The following is a 23901-nucleotide window of genomic DNA, read 5'->3' on the forward strand; positions in this document are numbered from 1 at the left end:
TGGGATTCAGCTGGAATTGACATGACAGCACATAACAACAGTCTTAATGGAAACAGATCACCAGGTCTTTCATATTTAGTGGAGCCTCTGCGTGGGTTCAAACTGCCAACGGTTAGGTTGGCAACTGAGCACTTAACCTTTTGCGCCACCAGGGCTCCTTCCTCATCACCCTCCAGGAAGCTAAGTACTCAGTAAACCCCCCTACTTGACCTTTTCTGCATATACAAAGATAGTTTTCACTAGCATTTTAGGGCTTCAGTCTTTTTTTTTTTTTTTCTTTCTTGTACTTTAGATGAAGGTTTACAGTACAGACTAGTTTTTCATTAAATAGTTAATACACTTATTGTTTTATGACGTTGGTTAACAACTCCACGACATGTCAACACTCTCCCTTCTCAACCTTGAGTTCCCTCCTGCCTTCTAGTCCTTGCCCCTGGGCTGCTGTGCCCATTTAGTCTCATTTTGTTTTATGGGCCTGTCTGATCTTTGGCTGAAGGGTGAACCTTAGGGGTGACTTCATTACTGATCTGAAAGCGTGCCTGGGGGCCATGCTCTCAGGGTTTCTCCCGTCTCTGTCAAGTGAGCAAGTCTGGTCTTTTTTTTTGAGTTAGAATTTTGTTCTGCATTTTTCTCCAGCTCTGTCCAGGACCCTCTATTGTGATCCCTGTCAGAGCAGTCAGTGGTGGTAGCCGGCCACCATCTGGTGGTACTGGACTCAGTCTGGTGGAGGCCATGGTAGATGTGGTCCGTTAGTCCTCCGGACTAATATTTCCCTTGTATCTTTAGTTTCTTCATTCTTCCTTGCTCCTGAAGGGGTGAGACCAGTGGAGTATCCCAGATGGCTGCTCATAGGCTTATAAGACCCTAGACGCTACTCACCAAAGTGGAATGTAGAACATTCTGTTTATAAGCCACGTTATATCAAATGAGCTAGATATTCCCCGAGACCATTGTGCCTGCAGAGGGGCTTCACTCTTGAGTATCAGTGGATAGTCAAGGATGAGCAGACGTTTGATGAAAACCTGGGAATGAGAGAGAGAACCAAACCAAAGATAAAGAACTTGGAGAAAACAGGCACTGCAGGGAGCAAAAGAGAATTAAAATGAACGAACGGAAACACTGTAGAGCCTCAAAAATAAGAGAAGATAGTGCAATCATAGAACAGCAATTAAAAAAAAAAACCCAATAAAGCACACAAACAAAAATTATTAAAAAAAAAAACCCAAACCCGTTGCTGTCGAGTCAGTTCTGACTCAGAGCGACCTTATAGGACAGAAGTAGAACTGCCTGATGGGGCTTCCAAAGGACCAGTTGGTAGATTCAAACTGCCAACCTTTTTTTGGTTCCCAGCTGAGCTCTTACCCACTGCACCACCAGGGATCCAGAACAATAATAAAACCACTGCTGTCGAGTCGTTCCAACTCACAGCGACCCTACGGGACAGAGTAGAACTGCCCCGTAGAATTTCCAAGGACCACCTGGCGGTTAGCAGCCGTAGCACTTAACCATTACGCTACCAGGGCTTCCGTAAAAAACAGACTATTCAGAGAACCGAAAAAGCTCTTAAAAATTATAATAGCATAAATAAAACATTAGAAGTGTTGGAATATAAAGTTGAGATAATCGTCTGTTGTTGTTGTGTGCTGTCAAGTCGATTCCAACTCATAGCGACCTTATAGGACAGAGTAGAATTGCCCCATAGGGTTTCCAGGGCAGTAATATTTACAGGGGCAGATTTCTAGGTCTTTTCTCCCTCAGAGCTGCTGGGTAGGTTAAAAGCACCAGTTTTTCTGTTAGCCAAGTGCCTATCTATTGCGCAACTAGGGCTCCTGTGATAATCTAAGAAGTAGAATAAAAGTCAGAGATAAAAATGAAGAGACAAAGAAGAAAATCATATGGTGCCCAGCTACAACTGATGACTGTCCTGACAGGGAACGCAACAGAGGACCCCTGAGGAAGCAGGAGAGCAGTGGGATGCAGGCCTCAAATTCTCGTAAAAAGACCAGAAATAATGGTCTGACTGGGACTAGAAGGACCCCAGAGGTCATGGTCCCCAGATCTTTTGCTAGGCCAAGACTGGAACCACTCCCAAAGCCAGCTCTTCAGACAGGGATTGGACTGAACTGTGGGATAGAAAATGATACTGGTGAGGAGTGAGCTTCTTGGATCAAGTAGACACATGAGACTATGCGGGCAGCTCCTGTCTGGATGGGAGATGAGAGGGCAGAGGGGGTCAGAAGCTGGCCGAATGGACACGAAAATAGAGAGTAGAGGGAAGGAGTGGGCTGTCTCATTAGAGCGAGAGCAACTAGGAGTATATGGCAAGGTGTATATAAGTTTTTGTATGAGAGACTGACTTGGTTTGTAAACTTTTACTTAAAAAAAAAAAAAAGGCATAATAAAAATTAAAAAAAAAAAAGAAAATCAGTGGATCAATCCCAGAGATTCAACACTGAATAACAGGGAGAGAACAGAAATTCGAAGGGAAGAAATTATCAAGTAAATGATTAAGAAAATGTCCCAGACCTGAGGAACCTGGATTTCCTAACTGCAAATACCTGTCTACTACCCAGTTCAATAAGTGAAAAAAGAACCATTTAGTGGTTTGCATTTTGATAAAACTAAGGACAAATAGAAGATCTGAAAAGTTTCCAGACAGAAGAAATGGGTCATATCCGGAGGATTAGGACTTAAAATGTTATTGAACTCTTATATAGGGAGCTAGAAGACAGTGGGGGAAAATTTGGAGGGAAAAATATTTACTAACTTGAAATTCTATATTCAGTTATGTGTGTGGGTAAAAATAAAAAATTCTGTATGTCAGTTATGTATATGAGTGAAGTAAGCCATCCAAGGTCTTCAAGGATTCACCTTCTGTATACCTTTTATCAGGATAACATACTAACTGCCATCTAGTCGATTCCAACTTGTGGCAACCCCACGTGTGTCAGAGTAGAACTGCACTCCTTAGGGTTTTCAGTGGCCCCTTTTTTGGCAGTAGATTGCCAGAATTTTCTTGTGAGGTGCCTCTGGGTAGACTCGAACCACTAACCTTTTGGTTACAAATATATTAACTCTTTGTATCACCCAGGGGTTCCTTAATCAGGAAGTCTCTGGAGTATATGCTGTACCCAAACCAGGGAGTAAACCATAGAAGGAGAAGATGTAGGATCCAGGAAACAGAGGCTCCAACATATGAGAATGAGGAGGGAATTCCAGAGGTGAAAGGGAAGAGACATCCTTGGCAAGATGTCAGCTATTTAGCAGCCTAAAGAGAAAACAAACCAGACTGGAACAAGCGAAAACCCCTGAGGAATGTCTCTAAGACAGGAATGAAAGTGATAGATTACCTGAAGTGTTTGAATTTATTAAGAAGAGATTTACAGCTCTGTTGGAGAGTTTGCAGATGAATTAATGAAAAATACATAATAAATACTGTTGTTGTTGTTAGGTGCCATTGAGTCAATTCCGACTCACAGCAACCCTGTGTACAGCAGAACGAAACACTGCTGGGTCCTGCACCATTCTCACACTCAAACACTAAGCCCCACCCCCCCAAAAGAAAGAGGAGGGAGTAGCAATTGTTAGTTCCAGGGAAAACCAAAAATTGTACAAGAAAGGAAATTTAATTACAGTATTCCATATGATTTAACTGTGTATATTATTTACTTTATTAACTGTGTATATTATTTATTAATAGCACTCTTAGCACTCAAGGTTGTGATTTGAACAGAAACGGTGACTTAGTGGGAGAATGAGGGAAGACAGGTAGGGGTGTGTGGTGCGGGTGGATTTGGGGATGCAACAATGAAGGGTGCTGTTTTTGTTTATAAGCCTTGTAGAAGTATTTGACTTTTAAAATCGTATGTATTACTTCAATAAAAAAATTTTAAATGTTTTTATCAGATCTCTAACGAGAACACAGAAGTAGTAGGATGTTGTTCGGTCTTTTAAGAACGTGGATAGGGTAAAAACAGGAGGATATTTGGGGATGGTCACAAGGCCAAAAGTCATTTTTCAGAATAGGAGAGATTGGAAAATATTTGTAGGGTGAGGGAATGGATTCACTGGAAAGGGAGGAAGAATAGGTGTGAGAGAAAGAATTACTTACATAGTATGGTCCCAGAGGACGCGGCGTAGTGTAGGTCATGAGTTTAGAAGACAAGTCGTGTGGCCAGCCTAGCAAGATGGTAAAAAAGGGAAAAAGGAACGGGTGAAGACACAGGTTAACAATACAGTCCTGAGGAGGAAAAATGAGGGACCTTATTTTTTTTTTTTTTTTATAGACATAGGCTGTCAGTATAACCGCACCGTCATCTTCAGAAAGTAGGGAGAAGGGAGGATGCCTGATGGGTAGGTTTGGAGTCTCTGAGATCAGAAAAGGTACAGAATAAATGAGTGAGGAATCTGCCATATATAGTATATCAAACATTCACTCAGTCATTCATCCTAGTCTGACCATATAGATGGTATCAGACAGTGTGTTGAATGAGTGAATGACCCACAAGGAGGGCTGCCTTGGAGTCTGGGATAAAGATACACAGACAAAGAGATCATTGTTTCTCTTCCAGGCTCCCCACAGTGGGGGAGATAGGTGAACAAAGGGTCACAGCTGCATGCTAAGTGTTACAGGCTAAATGTGAATGAGGCGCCTTGGGAGGGTGGAGGAGCAAGTGCGAGATGTTAGAAAATACTTCCTAGAAAAAGTAACTTTTGAACAGATCTTTGAAGGATGAGTGGAAGTTCAGGAAAAGACAGGGTAAAGAAGGGCCTCCCAGGCGGAGATGCTGAAATGTGAGCATGGGAAGTTCATCGTGTCCTTTGTAACAGAACCAGTCCTGTAACTTTCCGCAGCTATGCCCTGGAGTATGGGAGCAGAAGAGAAAAAGATGGGGGACTGGCAAGGCAGGAATATCCTTAGAACAAGTGAGGTGGTGAGTAAACCTAGGATATTGAGGAGAAACTTGGTGAGACGCCCGTCTTTGGAGCCCAGAGGATCTGTGTAGACTCTGAGGAAAGAGAATCTTCGAAGTAGAAGTTACAAGAAAGGATTCGTAAGAATAATGACGAGTCCTTGAAACCCTGGTGGTGTAGTGGTTAAGTGGTACGGCTGCTAACCAAAAGGTTCGAATCCACCAGGGGCTCCTTGGAAACACTACGGGGCAGTTCTACTCTGTCCTATAGGGCTGCTATGAGTTGGAACCCATTCAACGGCAGTGGGGTTGTTTTTGTTTTGAAAGGTAACGTGGATGAATCTGGAGGACAGTATGCTGAGTGAAATATGTCCATCACAAAAGGGCAAATATTATATGATCTCACTTTTAAAAGAAGACAAGAATAGATACATATACGGAGACTAATGCTCATTGGTGGTTACCAGGGATGGGTGGGGGAGGGGAAGGGGGGAAGCACTGTAGAGATACTAAAAAAAAAAAAAAATTTTTTTTTTTTTTTTAAGGCTTGTTATTTGTGGTGATGGGAAAGGTAGCATTCACTGTGGGTAAAGTGCACACAGCTTGACCAAGGTAAATAATGTCACTAAGAAGTTCACAGAGAAAAGGCCTCATCTACCCAGAGACCAGAAGAACTAGATGGTGTCGCTACGCAGGGCCACAATAGATGGATCCTAATAGAACGGCAGAAGGATGTGGAACAGAATTCAAATTCTTAAAAAAGCCCAGACTTCCTGGATTGGTTGAGCCTAGAGTACTCCCCAAGGCTTTTGCCCTGAAATACTCTTTCAATCTTAAACTGAATTACCCCTTGAGGTCACTTTTTTAGCAAAGTAGCGATTGGCTCATAAAATAAAAAATATCACCAGTGAGTAATGAGCTCTTTTAAAAAATCATCTGTATGAGACCAAGTGGTCAAAAATTGCTCTAAAGCAGAGGGAGAAGGTAAGGGGGCGGGGAAACTAGAGTAGTGGAAATGGTACCGACAGCCAGAATTGAATGAATGAGACTGATGACACGTTGCGAAAAATGTAACCGATACCACTGAATAACTTGTGTAGAAATTGTTAAATGGGAACCAAATTTGCTGTGTAAACTTTCACCTTAAACACAATTAAATATTATTTAAAAGAAAAGAAAAAAGAAAGGACTTGTTATAAGTTCAAGTGCTGAAGGAGGTGGTCAGAATCAGATCTCAGAATTTAGGGAGCTGGGGCGGAGCCCTGGTGATGCAGTGGTTAAAAACCTGGCTGCTAATAGAAAGGTTGGCAATTGGAACCCACTAGCCGCTCTGTGGGAGAAAGACGTGACAGCTTCCATAAAGATCACAGCCTTGGAAACCCTATGGGGCAATCTGCTCTGTCCTGTAGGGTCGCTATGAGTCACAGTCAACAACCAGCAACTGGTTTGGTGTGGACTAGGACAGATTGATGATGAAGCCAGAGGTGTTCCTTCCCATTTCTTAGCTGAAGTAGGAAGGAAACAGGTATCCTGTCTGGGATAGGGCTAGAGAGTGTCCGGTTTCTTCAGACTAAGCGAAGTGCCCTTTCTGTGTACTTTTAGTGCATTCTCACACTGTGTTGCAATTGGCTATGTTTTGCTTGTTTTTCCCACTAATCTGTAAGCTTTTTCAGGCAGAGACTGTCTTTCTCACCACTACCTCAACATGGCGCCTGTCATGTATTATGCGCCCAGTCCGTGTTTGTTAAAGGAGTGGGTGGTAGTGGAAGAAAGGGGAGGATATGGTGTTCTGAGTTTCCTGAAACTCCTGAAATGAGGTCAAGGAGGGGCTCAGATCATCAAGTTAAGTCAAAAAGTGTTCACAAATTTTGTAGAAAGGAAAAATAAGGATGGGAAGGGCGTGTGCACCACCAGGAGTTCAGAATGAAGGAGTCCCCTCCCAGCAGTGGCAGATAAAGCCGATTGGATCTCTCAGGCAGATGAGCTGAACTTTATCCCTCACGATAGGTGATCAGAGTGCCAGTGAAGAATTTTGAGCAGGGGAGCGATTGATCAGATGTGCATTTCGCACTTCACAAAGCCCACTGCTCAGTAAGTGTTTTAGAGGATGCATTGAAATAGGGTTCTCGGTGATTGGTTGGACGCGGGGTTAAGGAAGGAAGAAGGGAGGATGTAGGATTATAGGTGTCATGTTTGGGGATCTTAGTGATTGGTGGTATTGTCCACAGAGATAAAAACCAAACCAAACCCAACTGCCGTCGAGTCGATTCTGACTCACAGCGACCCTACAGGACAGAATAGAACTGCCCCGTAGAGTTTCCAAGGAGCGTCTGGTGGATTTGAACTGCCGACCTCTTGGTTAACACCTGTAGCACTTAACCACTACGCCACCAGGGTTTCCGTCCACAGAGATAGGGAATACAAAAAGCTGAGGAAATTTGGGGACTGAAATGGCGTTTCATTTTGGACCTGTTGGAGCGTACACGAGAAGACTAGTGTGCAAAACATGGGGCTGAAGTTATAGATTTGGGACCAACGTACAAGAGGTTGTTGAAGCTCTGGGCTTTCCTGTTATCACTTCCTGTCATTATTGTGGTTAAGTAGAAATTCATTATAGATAAATCCATTCTCTTAAGCCGGTAAGCAGAGGCCAAAGTCTGCAATTTAGAGCTCTTTAATTGGAGAGCATTTTTAAAGATTAAGGATCAAGAAAACATAATAATATAAATAAGTGGGATAACAATCATCCTTGTCTTTGAGACAGTGGGTTAGGCCTGAAGTTCAAAGGAACTTAATAAATTTAAACAATTTGTTACTTTTTTCCTACTTAAATGATACTTGTACAGCTAAAAGTGCGTAAAATACACAGCTCAATGATTTCTTTTAACATATGTGTGCGCTCTTGCCACCCCCAGCCAGGTCAGAGATAGAGATCATCTCCAGCTCCTTAGGTTTCCTCTGCAACATCCTCATCTCCCCTACCCCCGCCTTTTTTTTTTTTAATTCTAGAAGTTTTAAGACAAAGTGTAAATTTAGGGTGGAAGAGTCCTCGCCCTCCATTGGCAAAACCCTGTCGGCTACAATATCAGGATAAGAGCAGGATAAAAGTCAAAACCTGGTTTGAATTTCCCACTATGCATCCTGTGTGTCTGTCTTTATTCTTGCTTACCCTTCCCCCAGTTTCTTTTTTCAATAGAAATAAAGCATACGTCTCTGTTTTTCTGTCCTTTTTGAAACTTAACTCATTACCCATTGCCGTTGAGTCAATTCCAACTCTTAGCGACCCCATAGGACAGAGTAGAGCTGCCCCACAGGGCTTCCAAGGCTGTAAATCTTTACACGCACAGACTGCCACATCTTTCTCCCCTGGAGCAGCTGGTGGGTTCAAACTGCCAACCTTTCTCTTAGCAGTGGAACACTTTAACCACTGTACCACCAGAGCCCTTTTTTGAAACTTAGCCTCCCTGGGTGGTGCTAACTAAAAGGTTGGAGGTTCAAGTCCACCCAGAAGTGCCTTGAGAGAAAGGCCTTGCAGTCTACTTCCGAAAAGTTAGTCATCGGAAAACCCTATGGAGCACAGCCTTATTGTGACACACATGGGGTCCCCGTGAGTTGGAATCAACTCAGCTTTTTTTTTTTTTAAGCTGTCTAATGTTTCTCATTGTCTTAGTTATCTATTGCTGCTATAACAGAAGTACCACAGGGGGATGGCTTTAACAACAGAAATTTATTCTCTCACAGTCTAGGAGGCTAGAAGTCTGAATTCAGGGCGCAGGCTCCGGAGAATGCCTTCAGTCTCTCGGTTCTGGGAAAAGGCCCTTGTCATCAATCTTCCCTTAGTCTAGGAGCTTCCCAGTGCAGGAACACTGGGTCCAAAGAACAGGCTCCACTTCCTGTGCTTCTTTCTTGGTGGCCTGAGGTCCGTTTCCTCGCTGAAGATGGACTCAAATTACAACCTAGTCCTGTAGATTGAGTTCTGCCTCATTAACATAACTGCCACTAATCCTGCCCCATTAACATCCTAGAGATTACGATTTACAACACATAGAAGAAGCACATCAGATCACAAAATGGTGGACAACAACACAATACTGGGAATCGTGGTCTAGCCAAGTAGACACACTTTTTGGGGGGATGCAATAACATCCAATATTCCTGCAAAACTGAGGCAGCTGGGAGAATGGCAGAGCTAAAAAGGCTTCTGTTTCATTTGGGTTTCATTATGGTGTGTGTCTGTGTTACTGTTGTTTGTCTTCCAGACTACTAGTTCCTACAAGAAATGAGCTGTGTTTTTTTCTATATTGAGAATAAAAACCAAAAACCAAACCCATTGCCATCGAGTTGATTCTGACTCATGGCAACCCTAAAGGACAGAGTAGAACTGCCTCATAGAGTTTCCAAGGAGTGTCTGGTGGATTTGAACTGCTGACCTTTTGGTTAGCAGGCGTAGCACTTAACCACTACGCCACCAGGGTTTCCAAATTGAGACTAGTCCCATCTATTTCCTTGAATCCATCTGCTTGTTTTTTAAAATTATACCTTTTGGGGGAGTTCTCAAGGGACCAATAGACCATCCTGTTTGTAGTGGTAGCTCTCTGTCACTTTATTGACCAATAAACCATCTAGAACAGTCAAATGCTTCTTTTTTTTCCATTAAAAAATTTGTATTAAGAAATAAATCATACATAAAAGAGAAAATAAAAACGTATACAGTTTAAATAATAATTATGAAACAAGCGCCCATATACCTGCTACACAGACCAAGAAATGGAGCATAACGTACTCCAGAACCCCCATGAGCCTCTCCTGATAGAATCCCCTCCCTGCCTCCCTAAGCTAAATCACTAGACTAACTTTTGTATTAGGTCATTCCCTTTTCTTTATAGTTTAAAAAAACTGTGTGTGTGTGTTTTTAAAACTACACACACACGCTACATATATTTATAAATATACGTATATTTATAAATATATACATATTTATTAATATATGTACTTATATATTTGAACTTTATATTAATGGCATTATACTGCATATGTATTCTTTTGTGACTTCTTTCACCCAATATTATGTTTTGGGGGTTTATCCAGATTGTAATTCATTTTCATGCAGTTTAGTATTCTGTCGTCTGACAATACCACAGTCTACTTATCCATTTTACTGCTGACTGATGTTTGTTGTTTTTTTTCTGTGTGTGTGAAGAATTATGCTGCTATAATTTTTTCGTACATGTGCAGAAGTTTCTCTAGGATATATACTTAGAAATATAATCACTAGCTTGTAAGGTAAATACATGTAGGGGCAACCTGTTTTTCAAAGTGGTTGTACCAATTTATCCTCCCAGTAGAAGTAGATGAACATTGCTGTTGGTCCACATCCTTGCCAACACTTGGTGTTACCCAGGTTCTTAATTTTAGCCAACCTAGTAGTTGTGAAAGGAGCCCTGGTGGTACAACGGTGAAATGCTCAACTGCTAATTGAATTGTTAGTGGTTTGAACCTACCCAGCGGCTCCACAGGAGAAAGACCTGATGATCTGCTTCCGTAAAGGTGATAGCGTAGAAAACCCTACGGGGCAGTTCTGCTCTCACACGGGGTTGGTGTGAGTCGAAAGTTGACTCGATGACACCTGACAACAACAACAGTAGTTGTGAAATGGCATCTCTTTGTGGTTTCAGTTTGCGTTGTACTGACTGACATGAGACTGAACATTGTTTCCTATGTCTAGAAACCATTTGTATATCTCTTCAGTGAAATTCCTACTCAGTTTTTTTTGCCAATTTTTCTTTAATATTGTCTTTTTCCATTGATTCCTAGTTTTTGTTTTTTTTTTTTTTAAATATCCTGGTTGCTAATTCTTTGTCACAGTTATATGAGTTGCAAATTAATATGCTCCTTCTCTCATTTTGCAAATCTAGTCACTCAAGAAGTTCCCTGAACAAACTTGGAGATGACAGACCATCGGCTCAGGCTTCCGTGCTGGGCGCTAAGGTGGACGTGGCCATGTGGCTCTGCACAGGGCAGGCCCGGGCGCTCTGGACTGAGATACAGCTTAGTGGTCACTGCTGACTTGCGGTGCTTGCCTTTACAGGTGGAACAGGAAGATTTTGTAATGGAAGGGCATGGCAAGACTCCACCTCCTGGCGAAGAAACCAAACAGTGAGTCACAGTTTATTTAAAAAGGGTTCTGTTACGGTTTGTCTGAAGCACTTTGGTTAAACATGCCGAGAGCGTGTTTGCTTGGGGTGTATACACTGGGGACGTTGAGGGGCTCACCAGTAGCTTTGGTGGCATTTGTAAACCAACTAACAGAAGGGGCAAGAAAGTTGACTTTGTAGTTTTTCACATTTGACTCACCAAACTTATGTTATACGTTAGCAAAAGCTTTAAGGCTCAGGGTGTTACAAATCGAACTGAGGTTGATTTCCAAAAAAGAAAGTATAAAATGGCACGTCCCTTTCTTAGCAGTGCCTTTGTGAGGTCGACTGAATTAATAGACTGGTTCTCCGCCTTCCAAGTGTGAATTTATTTGAATAGTGCTTCCTGAAATTCTATTCCATTTAGTTATTTATACTTCTCGTCTTTGTTTAAATAACAAATTGTTTCCCTAAAGGAACAAGAATTATAAATAATATAACTTAGCCAACATTTTAAATAATTTAAGATGTCTCCCCTGACTTCTCAAAGGGTGATTGGTTTTAAAATTGAGGCTGGGTGTTGGCTGGGTAGGTTTCTGATGGTCCTGAGTAGACTGTTTCCTCTCTCTGTCACGAATTTGAAAAATTGTGCTGCAGAGCAGACTGGCTTTTCATATGTCCTTTTAAAGGAAAAACAGTTGAGACTGATGTAAAGTACTGACAGGACGGCTATTTTTTATTCGAAAGTAGTCTTTTAAGTTGAATAGGACAGTGATTCATGGAATTTACTGAAAATCTGAAAAGAAAAACTCCTTTCCCTTGTCTTTTTTTTTTTTCTCTTTTCCTGAAAAATAGTTTAGTCTTGGTCTGTCTTATGAAAATTATGTCTTCCAAGCCCTTAGGAATGAGTTATGCAGAATGGTCTATGCCGCCATGAGGCCAGATTCATTAAAGGAGAATAGTGTGTCTTGTATTTGTTGTGAATGGAAACCAGGATATTTTCACAGCTGGTTTAATTTGCTAAGCAGGCAGTTTTAAAAATAGCTTACAATATAAATTCTAACTTTGTATTCTGTCAAACACACTTATATTCTGCATGGTCAAAGAGAATCAGTTCATTTTCAGCAAATTAGAAAGCCAAACATCTAGTCCCACTGGAATTACAGGAGAAACGCTTCAGGGGCCTCGGCCTGTCCCCCACCTCTTTCTCTCCCTTCTCACCCTAACTCTGGTCAAAGGTCTTATAACATAAAAATCATAGCTCCCATTTGTTGAGGGTCTTTTCTGCCCAAGATACTTTGCTTGGATGCTTGGTATGTGTTGTTTCCACTTGTTGTGTGTATTGTCGTCATTTCACTCAGGGATCAAGTTAGGTAACTTGTCCATGGTAATGCCGCTTGAAATGGCAGTAAAGATTTGAACCTGGACCTTTCTGACTTAAAGTGTCTTGTTGTATCACTGCCTTGAACCCACATCCTTTGCCAACCTTGGGAGTTAAGTTTCTGGAAAGTACTGTGTTTAACAAAACTGCAGTTGTCCAAGATCAAAGTCTCAGGGATAAGAGGGAGTTGGGGGGAAACAATGAAAACAGCATTAAGCCCATTTTTAAAACACAGATGCAACTAGAGTGTATCTACTTCCCAAACAAACCAGTCTTTGTCTCTAAAAACCTGCTCTAGTAGGTAACCCCTATCCTGAGTCAGCTTCTTTAGGTTTTCAGGAAACACTGCTGGGGCGGATTCTCCCACAAGTCTTACATTATATAAACTGTACTTCTTTTAGAGAGTCTCAGGCAGACTCAGCGGGCTTGAAGTGTCATATATAAGTAGCTTTACCATTCATTCTCTGTGTTTTGTTTCAGGAGTCTCACACTGCCTAGCCTTTTCACAGATTGATTCCGGTTTTGTTTTTTTGTTTGTTTTTTTCTGGCCTGCTCTGCTATCATGTACTGAAGTGATAAAGCAGAACGTTGTCTTTTCACTAGGCCCTAACTACACCCATAGACCTGCCCGCCCCTTCTGTGCATGCAGGTAGCCAGCGTGCTGTGTTCTTTCGTTGATGACAACAGCAATGAAAAGATTAAAATTTTTATCTTTGTATCACAGAATTGCAGTTGTCAGAGGATTATTACTGTACTTTATAAACAGGATTGCGTCCTGGATAGTGGGATCTAGGAATGGAATACAACACGCTCAGATCCTGGCAGTGACCCATTGCCGAATGACTTATGACATTCCCATTCATGCTTTCCTTTTTTTTTTAATCATAAAAGTATTACATGCTTGTTGTGAAACATTCAGATAGGAAATATGGATATAAAAGTGAGACTGCTCTTTTGTCTTCCTCCTCCTCCTAGTCTTCCTAAACATTTTCTGTGTATGTTGAGACAACCACTGAATAGATTTTTTTTCCCCAATAAAATTCTTCTGAGATTTGATTTTTTTATTGGGCAACTTGTGCAATCTATCCCATTCTCTTGAATGGATGTACTATAATTTAATCATTCTTTAACAGATACCTTGGTAGTTTTCTTTATTACAAAGACTATCTTATTGAATATTTCTTATTCTTGTATCTTTATCCATAGGTGTACTTCTGTGCAGTAGATTTCTAGATATGGAGCTGTTTGGTTAAAGAGCAGGTGTATTTTCCATTGAGGTAACTGCTATCAAGTTGCCTTCCAGAAAAGCAATGGCGATCAGTAGTCACTCATTGCCCCACACCTTTGGCTGCAGTGAAATATTTAAACTTGCCCACTCTGAAATTTCATTGTTTTAACGTGTACTTTTCTGCTTATTAATGAGATGGAGTATCTTTTGTTAGTTTACTGGCCATTTATTTTTGAGTGTCACCTAGTCACATGTTTCCGTTGGATTGTTTGTTTTTATAGCTTTGTAGGAGCCCTTTATATATTGTAGATACTAACCTGTGTCTGTTGAGATGTTTTAAATATTTTCTCCCAGTCTTTATCTTTTAACGTTGCAGTATCATTCATCCTAATAAATCTTTTCAATTTTTATGTCATACAATCTATCAGCCTTTATTGGCTTGCATGTTTTGTGCTTGCTTAGAGAAGTCTTCCCTACCCTAACATGACTGAAATATTGTCTTAGTCATCTGATGCTCCTGTAACAGAAATACCACACGTGGATGGCTTTAACAAAGCCAGTCTAGGCGGCTTAGAAGTCCGAATTCAGGGCATCAGCTCCAGGGGAAGGCTTTATCTCTCTGTTGGCTCTGGGGGAAGGTCCTTGTCATCACTTTTCCCAGGTGGAGGAGCTTCTCAGTGCAGGGACCCGGGTCCAAAGGACAAGCTATTCTCCTGGCACTAGTTTCTTGGTTATATGAGGTCCCCCTGTCTCTCTGCTCTCTTTTCTCTCCTATGTATCTCAAAAGAGACTAACTTAAGACAGAACCCAATCTTGTAGATTGAGTCCTGCCTCATTAACATAACTGCCTCTAATCCCACCTCATTAACATCATAGAGGTAGGATTTACAACACACAGGAAAAAAATCATGTCAGTTGACAAAATGGTGGACAATCACACAACACTGGGAATCATGGGCCAGCCAAGTTGACACATTTTTGGGGGACATGATTTAGTTCATTACACATATCGTTAGTTTTTCTGCTTTATATTTTACATTTAGACCTTTAATTGAATTGCTGTTTATTTTTGTGTATGGTGTGAGGCAGAGATCTAACTTAATTTTTTCCAAATTGATTTCCAAAGTGGCCATCATTCCCTGGTATTATTCTGCGTGAGCAGCCTTTGTCACTTACGGAGGCAGGTAGAGCACAGGGGTAATGTGACTTGCCCAGAGTCGTAGAGCAAATCCTCAGGAGGATTAGGACTGAAATTACTTTTGTTAATGCGTCTGTGCCACTTCCCTCATTACCTCATTTAACATTTCAACCAGAGGTTCTGTGTAAAGTCTTGAAAAAAATACTTGCTTTCTGCGATGTTTACCTCGGCCTGTTGTGAGGCGGATTAAGTTAACTATGCATGTAGAAAGCTCTTAAAAATAATTGGCTTTTGATATTGAGAAATATCTGGGCTAAACTGCTGATATTTAGATCTGTCGTGCTGAATTCTGGTATGCGTATGTGTGTATGTGTGTGAGTAAGATTAGTAGAGTATGTAGCGTTAAACAAGGAGCCCAGGTGGCACAGTGGGTAAGTGCTCGGCTGCTGTTATGTATTAAATTATGCCCCCTAAAAATATATGTTGTAAATCCTAGTCTCTGTGGTTACAATCCCTTTTGGGAATGGGTTGTCTTTGTTATGTGAATGAGGCAGAATTAATGTAGGGTACATCTTGAGTCAATCTCTTTTGAGATATAAAAGAGATTGAACAAACGAGCAAGAGAAGCAGAGATGGGGGAAACGTGCCAAGCCACGTGAAGATTGCCCAGAAGTGAAAGCTCAGAAGAGACAAGAGCTTTCCTTCAGAAGCGACGGAGAGAGAGAAAGCCTTCGCCTAGAGCCGGCACCCTGAACTTGGACTTCTAGCCCCCTAAACTGTGAGATTTATATTTGTGAAAAAGCCACCCACTTGTGGTACTTTTGTTACAGCAGCACTAGATCACAAAGACAGCTGCTAAATGAAAGGTTGATGGTGTGAACTCGCCCAGCGGTTCCTTGGGAGAAAGGCCTGCCAATCTGTTCCTATAAAGATTACAGCCTAGAAAACCATATGGGGCAGTTCTCCTCTGTCACATGGGGTCACTGTGAGTCAAAATGAAACATACTAGAGGGCATCTAACAGTAACAATATAGCTTTAAACACTTTGTCTATATTTTACTATTGTTGCTTTTCAATGGAGTTTATTTACTGTTAGTATATCTAACACAATCATTTTTCTGAGGTTATTCACTTTAAGAGCTACTGCAGCAAATCAGAGGAGCCCTGGTGGTACAGTGGTTAAAATGCTCAGCTGCTAACTTAGAGGTTGGTGGTTCAAACCCACCAGCTGCTCTGCAGAAGAAAGATGTGGCAGTAGGCTTCCGTAAAGATATATGGCCTTGAAAACTGTATGGGGCAGTTCTAATCTGTCCTATAAGGTTGCTGTGAGTCAGAATCAGCTCGACAGAGGGTTTGGTTTGGTTTTGGTGGGTAGCAAATCAGACAAGCTAAATTTATTGCCCTACAATTGCAAAACCCAAAACCCGTTGCTGTCTCCAACTCATAGTGACACTATGGGTCAGAGTAGAACCGTCCTGTAGGGTTTCCAAGCTGTAAATCTTTACAGAAGCAAACTGCCACATCTTTTTCCCATGGAGCGGCTGGTGGGTTCGAACTGGTGACCTTTTGGTTAGCAGCCGAGTGCTTAACTGTTGTGCTACCAGGGCTCCTGCCCTATAATTACTATATGAAAATTACACAGCTTTAATCATATGATGTGTATAACACAGGAGTAAATATAAAAACTATTACAGCTTCTCAGAGAGCAGCGCAAGCAGGTACTTGCTCATCAAAAGGTCACTTTAGATAAAGTGTTTCTACCCAGATGTGCTTTTGATTTGTTGTAAATTATTTTGAGGCTAAATATCAGTTTTGGTGTGGTAATGAATTTGCCCCCCCCTTTTTTTTTGTTGATATAACTTACGAACAAATCTAAGCTTTAAATCTTCATGCCAAAACTGCTTCATATTCTCAAAAGATCCTTAATTTGTGTTTAACCTATGAAGATGGCTCAGTTTTTTAGTAAATTTTTCTTGATTGAGTTTTCTTAATTCTTCTGGCTCATTTTATGAAAAGGGATCATTAAAAACAAATTTCATCTTATAATGCATTATATTCGTGGTATCAGCTTTTGAGGAAACCCTGGTGGCGTAGTGGTTAAGAGCTACGGCTGCTAACCAAAAGGTCGGTAGTTCAAATCCGCCAGGCGCTCCTTGGAAACTCTATGGGGCAGTTTTACTCTGTCCTGTAGGGTCGCTATGAGTCGGAATTGACTCGACGGCAGTGGGTTTGGCTTTGGTATATCAGCTTTTGAGAGTCCCTGGGGGGTCACAGATGGTTAAGCACTCCACTACTAGCTGAAGGCTTGGTGGTTCTAACCCACCCACCCATAGATGGCTTGGAAGACAGGCCTGGGGACCTGCTTCCAGAAGATCACAGCTTTGACAGTTCCTGTGGAGGAGTTCTGCTCTGGCACGCATAGGGTTGCCATAAGTTGTCATTGACTCAACGACAACAAAAACATCCGCTTTTGAGGGATTGTTGATTGAAACTATTCCTATATAGGGAAACCCTGGTGGTGGTGTGGTTAAGACCTATGGCTGTTAACCAAAAAGCTGGCAGTTCAAATCCACCAGGCGCTCCTTGGAAACTCAGTGGGGTAGGGACTACTCTCCCCTATAGGGTCCCTATGAGTCGGAATCGACTCAATGGCAACAGGTTTGGTTTTTTGGTTTATTCCTATATGTTTATATTTCTACTCCCTTAGAGTGCCATCTTGTTGCTCTCTAAGGGAGGAGCTGTTCAGAGCTTGCGTATGGCAGACCTTAAGGAAATCAGAGTGTTGAAGCCAGTTTTATATTGATGATTCAGAGGAAAGAATGTAATTTACTGAGTCAGCACAGCTGTTTATACCCTGTGTGGTGTGAAATGGCTTTTGCGCTTGAGGTGCTGTTTTTTAAATGTCTTAACTCCAAGGTCTTGATTAACTTTTCTTCTTACTAATTACATTCTCCCCAGCTTTAATGTCTAGTTTATAAAATGCCCTTTTTATTTCTCTGAATTATTAATTATAATTAAAATACAGACCTTTCTTAAGTTCTAATAGTTTGCCCTTTATATTTCTCTTCCTACTCAAACTCCTTAACCCTTTCAAGACTGGCAGTATTTATTTAAAAAAAAAAAAAAAAAACAACCAAGCCCACTGCCGTCAAGTCAATTCTGACTCATAGCAACCCCACAGGGTTCCTAAGGCTGTAGTATATATGGCTACCACTTACTTTTTGTACCTCTGGGGTTCATTGGGAACCTTTGGTCCCACTGATAGTATGTACTGCAGGAAGGTAGGTCGCTATGAAACGGTTTGAAACGGAAAAAACAGGGATGTGCTGCAAGTTACTGTTTTTACAGGGTATTGTACGAGGTGGTGCTGAACCATTGAATTTTTGGTAGGAAAAACATGAATTTTGAAAATTTTATTTGTTACACATATGTACCTCTGGACTCTGGGGTTAGAATTTGTGTTCACAAGCATTATACATTTGTACCTCTGGATTCCAAGGGTGTGATTTGTGGAATGAGGCATAAAACAAAAATCATACTACCTAACAAATGATTCAGCATGCCCTCCATTACTGAAAACACACAGTATCAATACAAAGTTAAAAGGAAAAAATAATTAAGTCACGAAATTAACCTGTATTTATATCTTATTCAGATTTGCCTAATAATTCACTGTGACTTTTAAAGGTTTATTCTCCCCAAATCTCCACATTAAGGGTTCCTTTTACTAAGATACTTAGCACCAAGCCCTTTGGAAACCATTTTACTATGTGTTTGTTTAAAAACTTTGGGCAGCTGTATACAGAAAAAAAGAAAATATTTCCAAATTACTTATTTCATAATTATCCACAAAACACAAAATTTAGTATTTGGCCATGTTGTTGTTAGGTACCATTGTGTCCTTTCCAACTCATAGTTACCCCAGTAACAGAATAGAACTGCCCAGTAGGGTTTTCTAGACTGTATTCTTTACAAGTGCAGATCCCCAGGTCTTTCTCCCTTGAAGCCACTGGCAGGGGGCAGGGGAGGTTTGAACTACTGACCTTTTGGTTAGCAGCTGAGTGTTTAACCATCGAGCCACCAGGGCTCCTAGGGAAGGTTTTTTTGTTTTGTGTATTCTGCCATCAAGTTTTCACCAGTTTTCTTTTCTTTGAACCATTAAAATATTTACATGTAGAAATGAACTCATTACGGACCAAACTGAACTCTCTATAAACTCAGTCATTATTACTGAGCAGTAAGCTGGACATCAGAAGAATAGTTGGCATTTCTATATAATCTATGCAGATTGTTTTTGGGAGAGAGGAAATAAGTTTTATTTTCAAGTTAGTTAATATTCTGAAAATGTCACCAAGAGGTTCAATATATGATAGCTTATGCTTATGAAATTTTTGCTGCTGGGGATTTTAGTAAAACCATAAACACTTCCCACTAGATCTTTGGGAAATGTTCAATTGCTAATAAATTTTCTAATTTGCATTCAACTTAAAAAAACTAGTCCTCTGACAATGCCTTTTTTCCCAAGTGTCTCAGAATCATAATAAATAATTTCTGCATTGTTTCATGCGGTTTTTCTTAGATGTTTGGGCCATGAATTAATTACAATGAGAGTAACCTCAAGAAATATGTATTTCACAACTGAAAATGAGTGCAAACTGTATGAGTTGCTATGACTTATAGGCTAAGACAGTCTTTGGAAACCCTGGTGGTGGCATAGTGGTTAAGTGCTACGGCTGCTAACCAAAAAGTTGGCAGTTTGAATCTGCCAGGCACTTCTTGGAAACTATGGGGCAGTTCTACTGTGTCCTGTAGGGTCGCTATGAGTCAGAATCGACTTGACGGCAATGGGTTTGTTTTTTTGTTTTTTGTTAAGACAGTCCTTAGAAAATTGCAGTTAATTTAATAAATGTCTTATTATTTTCCTTATGAACAAAATGTGCCTTTATGGAACATTATTACTTAAAAAGTAAATGTATCTTGTTCCTTGAAATTGGTGTCTTAAGGTTTTTTTTTTCATTTTCTTTTTGGTGATATTATCATCATGTGGTTGTAAAATGCTTTGAAATCCTTAGCATTATGTCAGTGTAAGTAGAGAAGTGTATGTTCAACATCCCACACCCAAACAGCGATAACACTAGAGTATGAAGGTGCTACCATAGAGGTCTGCACAGGTGCCATGGCACACAGAGGCCCCAGACTCAGCCTGGAGTGTCAAGGATGGCGTCCTCCAAATACAGGCATCTTGATTGTTGAGGTTACAGTCAAAAGAATTTGAGAGTTTTTTTGTTTTGTTTTTAATATTCCCTAAAAGGTTGGCTAGCATTCTAATTTCCTACTAAGAGTGTAAATGCAAACATTCTAATTTCCAAGGGTAATCTTTCCAAAGATGATTGGATTTAAATTGTGTAGGAGATTTCCGCGTAGATTACCCTCCTATTTCCACTTTCTGACTTGGTTGGAGGTTAGAATACTGGAGACACTTACATTTATGTATTTTTTCTTGTCAGCCTTCCTAGTTGCCATGGTTCGGTAGTACTGAAGTTGGTAAGATTTAGAAAGCCTTTCTTATGTTCACTACATGACAAACTCCTACTCACTGTTTTAAGATTCAGTTCCAAATCTTACCTTTCCTGCGAAATCTTTTTTGACTTTCTCAGCGGTTAGTTCTTTGTGTTTCTGTAATATAACCACGTTGTATCTTGATTTATACTTGCATTATGGCACTTACTATGCTATATTTTAATTACTGGTTTACATGCCTTTTGTTTTGAGGTGTCAATAATTTTTTGTATTCCTTGGGCCTAGTTCTTGTACATTATGAATGAATGGTCAATTCAGAGTTTGGAGTCTTATTTTTTCACAAATTGATTTGCCTTACTCTACAGGCAATCCCTGGGTTTCAAACGAGATTACTTCCTAAGTGTGTCTTTAAGTCGAATTTGTAGGTCAATCAGAACAGGTGCATGTGGTCAGGGACAGATGAGCCAATAAGCAAGGTACACAATGGCATACATGCGTTTACTTACTCATCTGTAGTGCATAATTTCACCTGTTTTTCACCACATCTTTGAAATTGTACAGATGAGTAAGTAAACACAATTAAGCCCTTGTGTACCTTGCTTACTGGCTAATCCACCCCTAACAGTTATCTACCTTCAAAGTATACCTTGAACCTGTATACTTTTCTCCACCTCTGCTGCCTCCAGCTGATCCAAGCTACCACCCCTCTCTCATCTAGATGGCCGTAATCGCATTCTGACTTTCTCACTGCTTCTCCTCTTGGTCTTGTATAGTTTTCTCTGTACAGCAGGCAGGGTGAGCTTTTAAAAATGTAAATCTGATCATGTCTTTTCCAAAGTGGTTGAAAGTAAGACCCCTGTGGGTCCTTGGCATGGTCGTTTTTGTTTTTTGGAGGTTTTAGAGACTTCATCCCACATTATAGGAAATATTAAGAGCCACGTATATCACATATACAGTTTTATTTAGTTAGTTTTTACTATCACATTTTTAAAGAGTTTTTATAGTTTTGCTTCTGAAATTCTTTGGCTACAAGTACTGATTTAATTAGCAACTGCACATTTAGGAAGTTTTGCAAAGTAAGAATTGTTTTCAAATATAATGAAAACATTTCAAATACTAAAGTTAACAATTCACGAGATTGGTGGGTCCTTAAATTCTGAGGACATTTACATGTTTGTTAATTTTTATGGTTACAATTTTCTTTTTGGATTTTGAGGTTTTAAATGTATGTTTTTCAGGTCCCAAACATTTTTTTAAGCCCCTGAAAAGCTCGTAGACCCTGAGAATTAGGTGGAGACAGACTAATGGATTAAGTGGCCCTGTTCATGCTCCTTGTGACTTTGCTGTTGTTCAGTGCTGTTGAATTGATTGCAACTCACAGTAACCATATAGGACAGAGTAGAACTGCCATAGGGATTCCTGAGTTGAAATCTTTATGGGAGCAGATTGCCAGGTCTTTTCTGCTGCAGAGCCACTGGTGGATTTGAACTAATGATCTTTTGGTTGACAGCCGAACGATTTAACCATTATGCCACCAGGGCTCCTCTGTGACTTTCTACTGTTCTTAAAATCCATACCATGGCCTGCAACACCCAGTATTGTGGTCTCGCTCCCTCCTACCTCTTCAAGTTCATGTCATCGCTCTTTCCCCTGCTCACAAATCCTAGCCGCCTGACTATCCCTCCTGTTCCTTGAACATGTCAGTTTTCCACTTTAGAGTTTTTAGATTCGTTTTGCTACTCCACTTAAACATTCCTCCTGAGTGAAGCCTTTCCTAACCGTGTTATCTAAAATAAGCGTCCTGCAGTTATTCTATATCCCATCAAACTCAGCAGTTTACTTCTCCCGTGAGGATACCAACTCCATGTAGGTAAGGACTTGGCCTATTGGGCTCGCTGTGATATCCCCAGCACCTTGCAGGGTCTGACACATAGAAGGCACACAGTACATATCTGTTGAAGAGCTATTAGATTCTATGATTTGACTCATCCTTGCATTGTCGCTGTACACTCTAAAAAACATGATCATAATGAATCACTCACTTAAAACTGCTGAATTCTCTTTGCTAATATTTTACTTAGAATTTTTGCATCTGTCTTTGTAAGTGTTCATGAGTTTTCTTTTTTTATACCATCTGGCACAGTGGTTAAGTGCTATGGCTGCTAACCAAAGTGTCGGCAGTTCACATCCACCAGGCGCTCCTTGGAAACTCTCTGGGCCAGTTCTACTCTGTCCTATAGGGTCGCTATGAGTCGGAATTGACTTGACGGCACTGGGTTTTGGGTTGTCCCCATGGGTAGCAGAGATACATTAGCCTCACAGAAGAAATTAGGACACTTGCCCTTTGATACTTCTAAATTCTGGAACGGTAGGGGTAACATGGAAATTACCTGTTCAGTAAAAGTTAGGTAGAGTTCACCCAGAAAACCATCTGGGTCTGGTGTATTTTTAGTGGTTGGTTCTTTGGATACCTTATAAATTTCTACTATGTTATTTTCTCTAACTTTTCTGAGTTGATTTTGGTAATTTGTATTTTCCTTGATGACCATCCATTTTATTTATTCAAGATTATTGACATAAGACTATGTGTAATTATCTCACAATTAAAAAAAATCTTCTCAAAGTCTTTGGTTATAGTGTTTCCTTTCTGAGCCCTGATGCTTATTTATAACTTCTCTTTAAAATTTTTTTCTTGATCAGATTTTTCCAAATGTTTATCTACATTTATTATCTTTAAAACCAAAACACAGTTTTTGGTTTTATTGATCCAGTGTGCGTTTTTGGTTATTGCTTTATGCTTTTATCATTATTACTCTCTTCTGAGTTTATTTACTCTTTTTTTAGATTTTTGAGTTGAATGTTCAGCTCATTATTTTTCTATCTTGTTTTCTAATAAAGAAGATTGTGAGTGGTATTGTATAGTCTCCAAAAGGGCCTGCTTTGAAAGAACACTCACTTCAATGTTAAGCTCTGGTTTATTTGTTTAAAATAAACTAATTTTTTATTACTTTGTAGCCTCATCTTGTAATATAATAATTTAAAAGCATCGCCTAATCATTGATGTGAAAAAATACAATAAGTAAATCACCAAACTCAAACCAAAGCCATTGTTGCCAAGTAGATTCTGACTCATAAGATAGTTGTTGGGTATTATTTTATCTTGTAGAAAGTGTCTTTCTGTCTGAATTTTGTGTTTGCCTCTAAGGATCTCCATCAGCCTTTAGCTTAAAAACCAAAAAAAAACCAAGTCCCTTGCTGTTGAGCCCATTCCAACTCACAATGACCCTATAGGACAGAGTAGAACTGCCCCATAGGGTTTCCAAGGCTGTAATCTTTATGGAAGCCGACTGCCACATCTCTTTCCCACTGAGCAGCTGGTGGGTTCAAACTGCCAACCTTTCAATAAATCACAGCTTCCAAAATATCTGGCAACAGAGGGGAAATACAGTATATTTATTGTGCTTGTTTTTTTAAAATAAACAATTAGATTAATTGCTTTAGATTTAGAGGTATCTCACACGTACACACATGCAAAAGATGTCTGAAAGGTGAAGAAAAATACTGAGAATATTATTTGAGAATAGAAC

General features: G+C 40.3%; 1 protein-coding gene across 6 annotated transcripts in view; it reads left to right on the forward strand.

The window, feature by feature from the left end:
• Positions 1 to 23901, forward strand: part of TNRC6B (trinucleotide repeat containing adaptor 6B) — a 296019-nt gene that overhangs the window by 129881 nt on the left and 142237 nt on the right. For all 6 annotated transcript variants that reach the window (XM_049885184.1, XM_049885177.1, XM_049885180.1 and 3 more), the window contains one exon: positions 11002 to 11069. In XM_049885184.1, coding sequence (XP_049741141.1) covers positions 11002 to 11069 — 68 coding nt within the window. The remainder of the gene's footprint in view (positions 1 to 11001; positions 11070 to 23901) is intronic.

This window comes from Elephas maximus, chromosome 4 (assembly GCF_024166365.1).
Source record: "Elephas maximus indicus isolate mEleMax1 chromosome 4, mEleMax1 primary haplotype, whole genome shotgun sequence".
Classification (NCBI taxonomy): Eukaryota; Metazoa; Chordata; class Mammalia; order Proboscidea; family Elephantidae; genus Elephas; species Elephas maximus.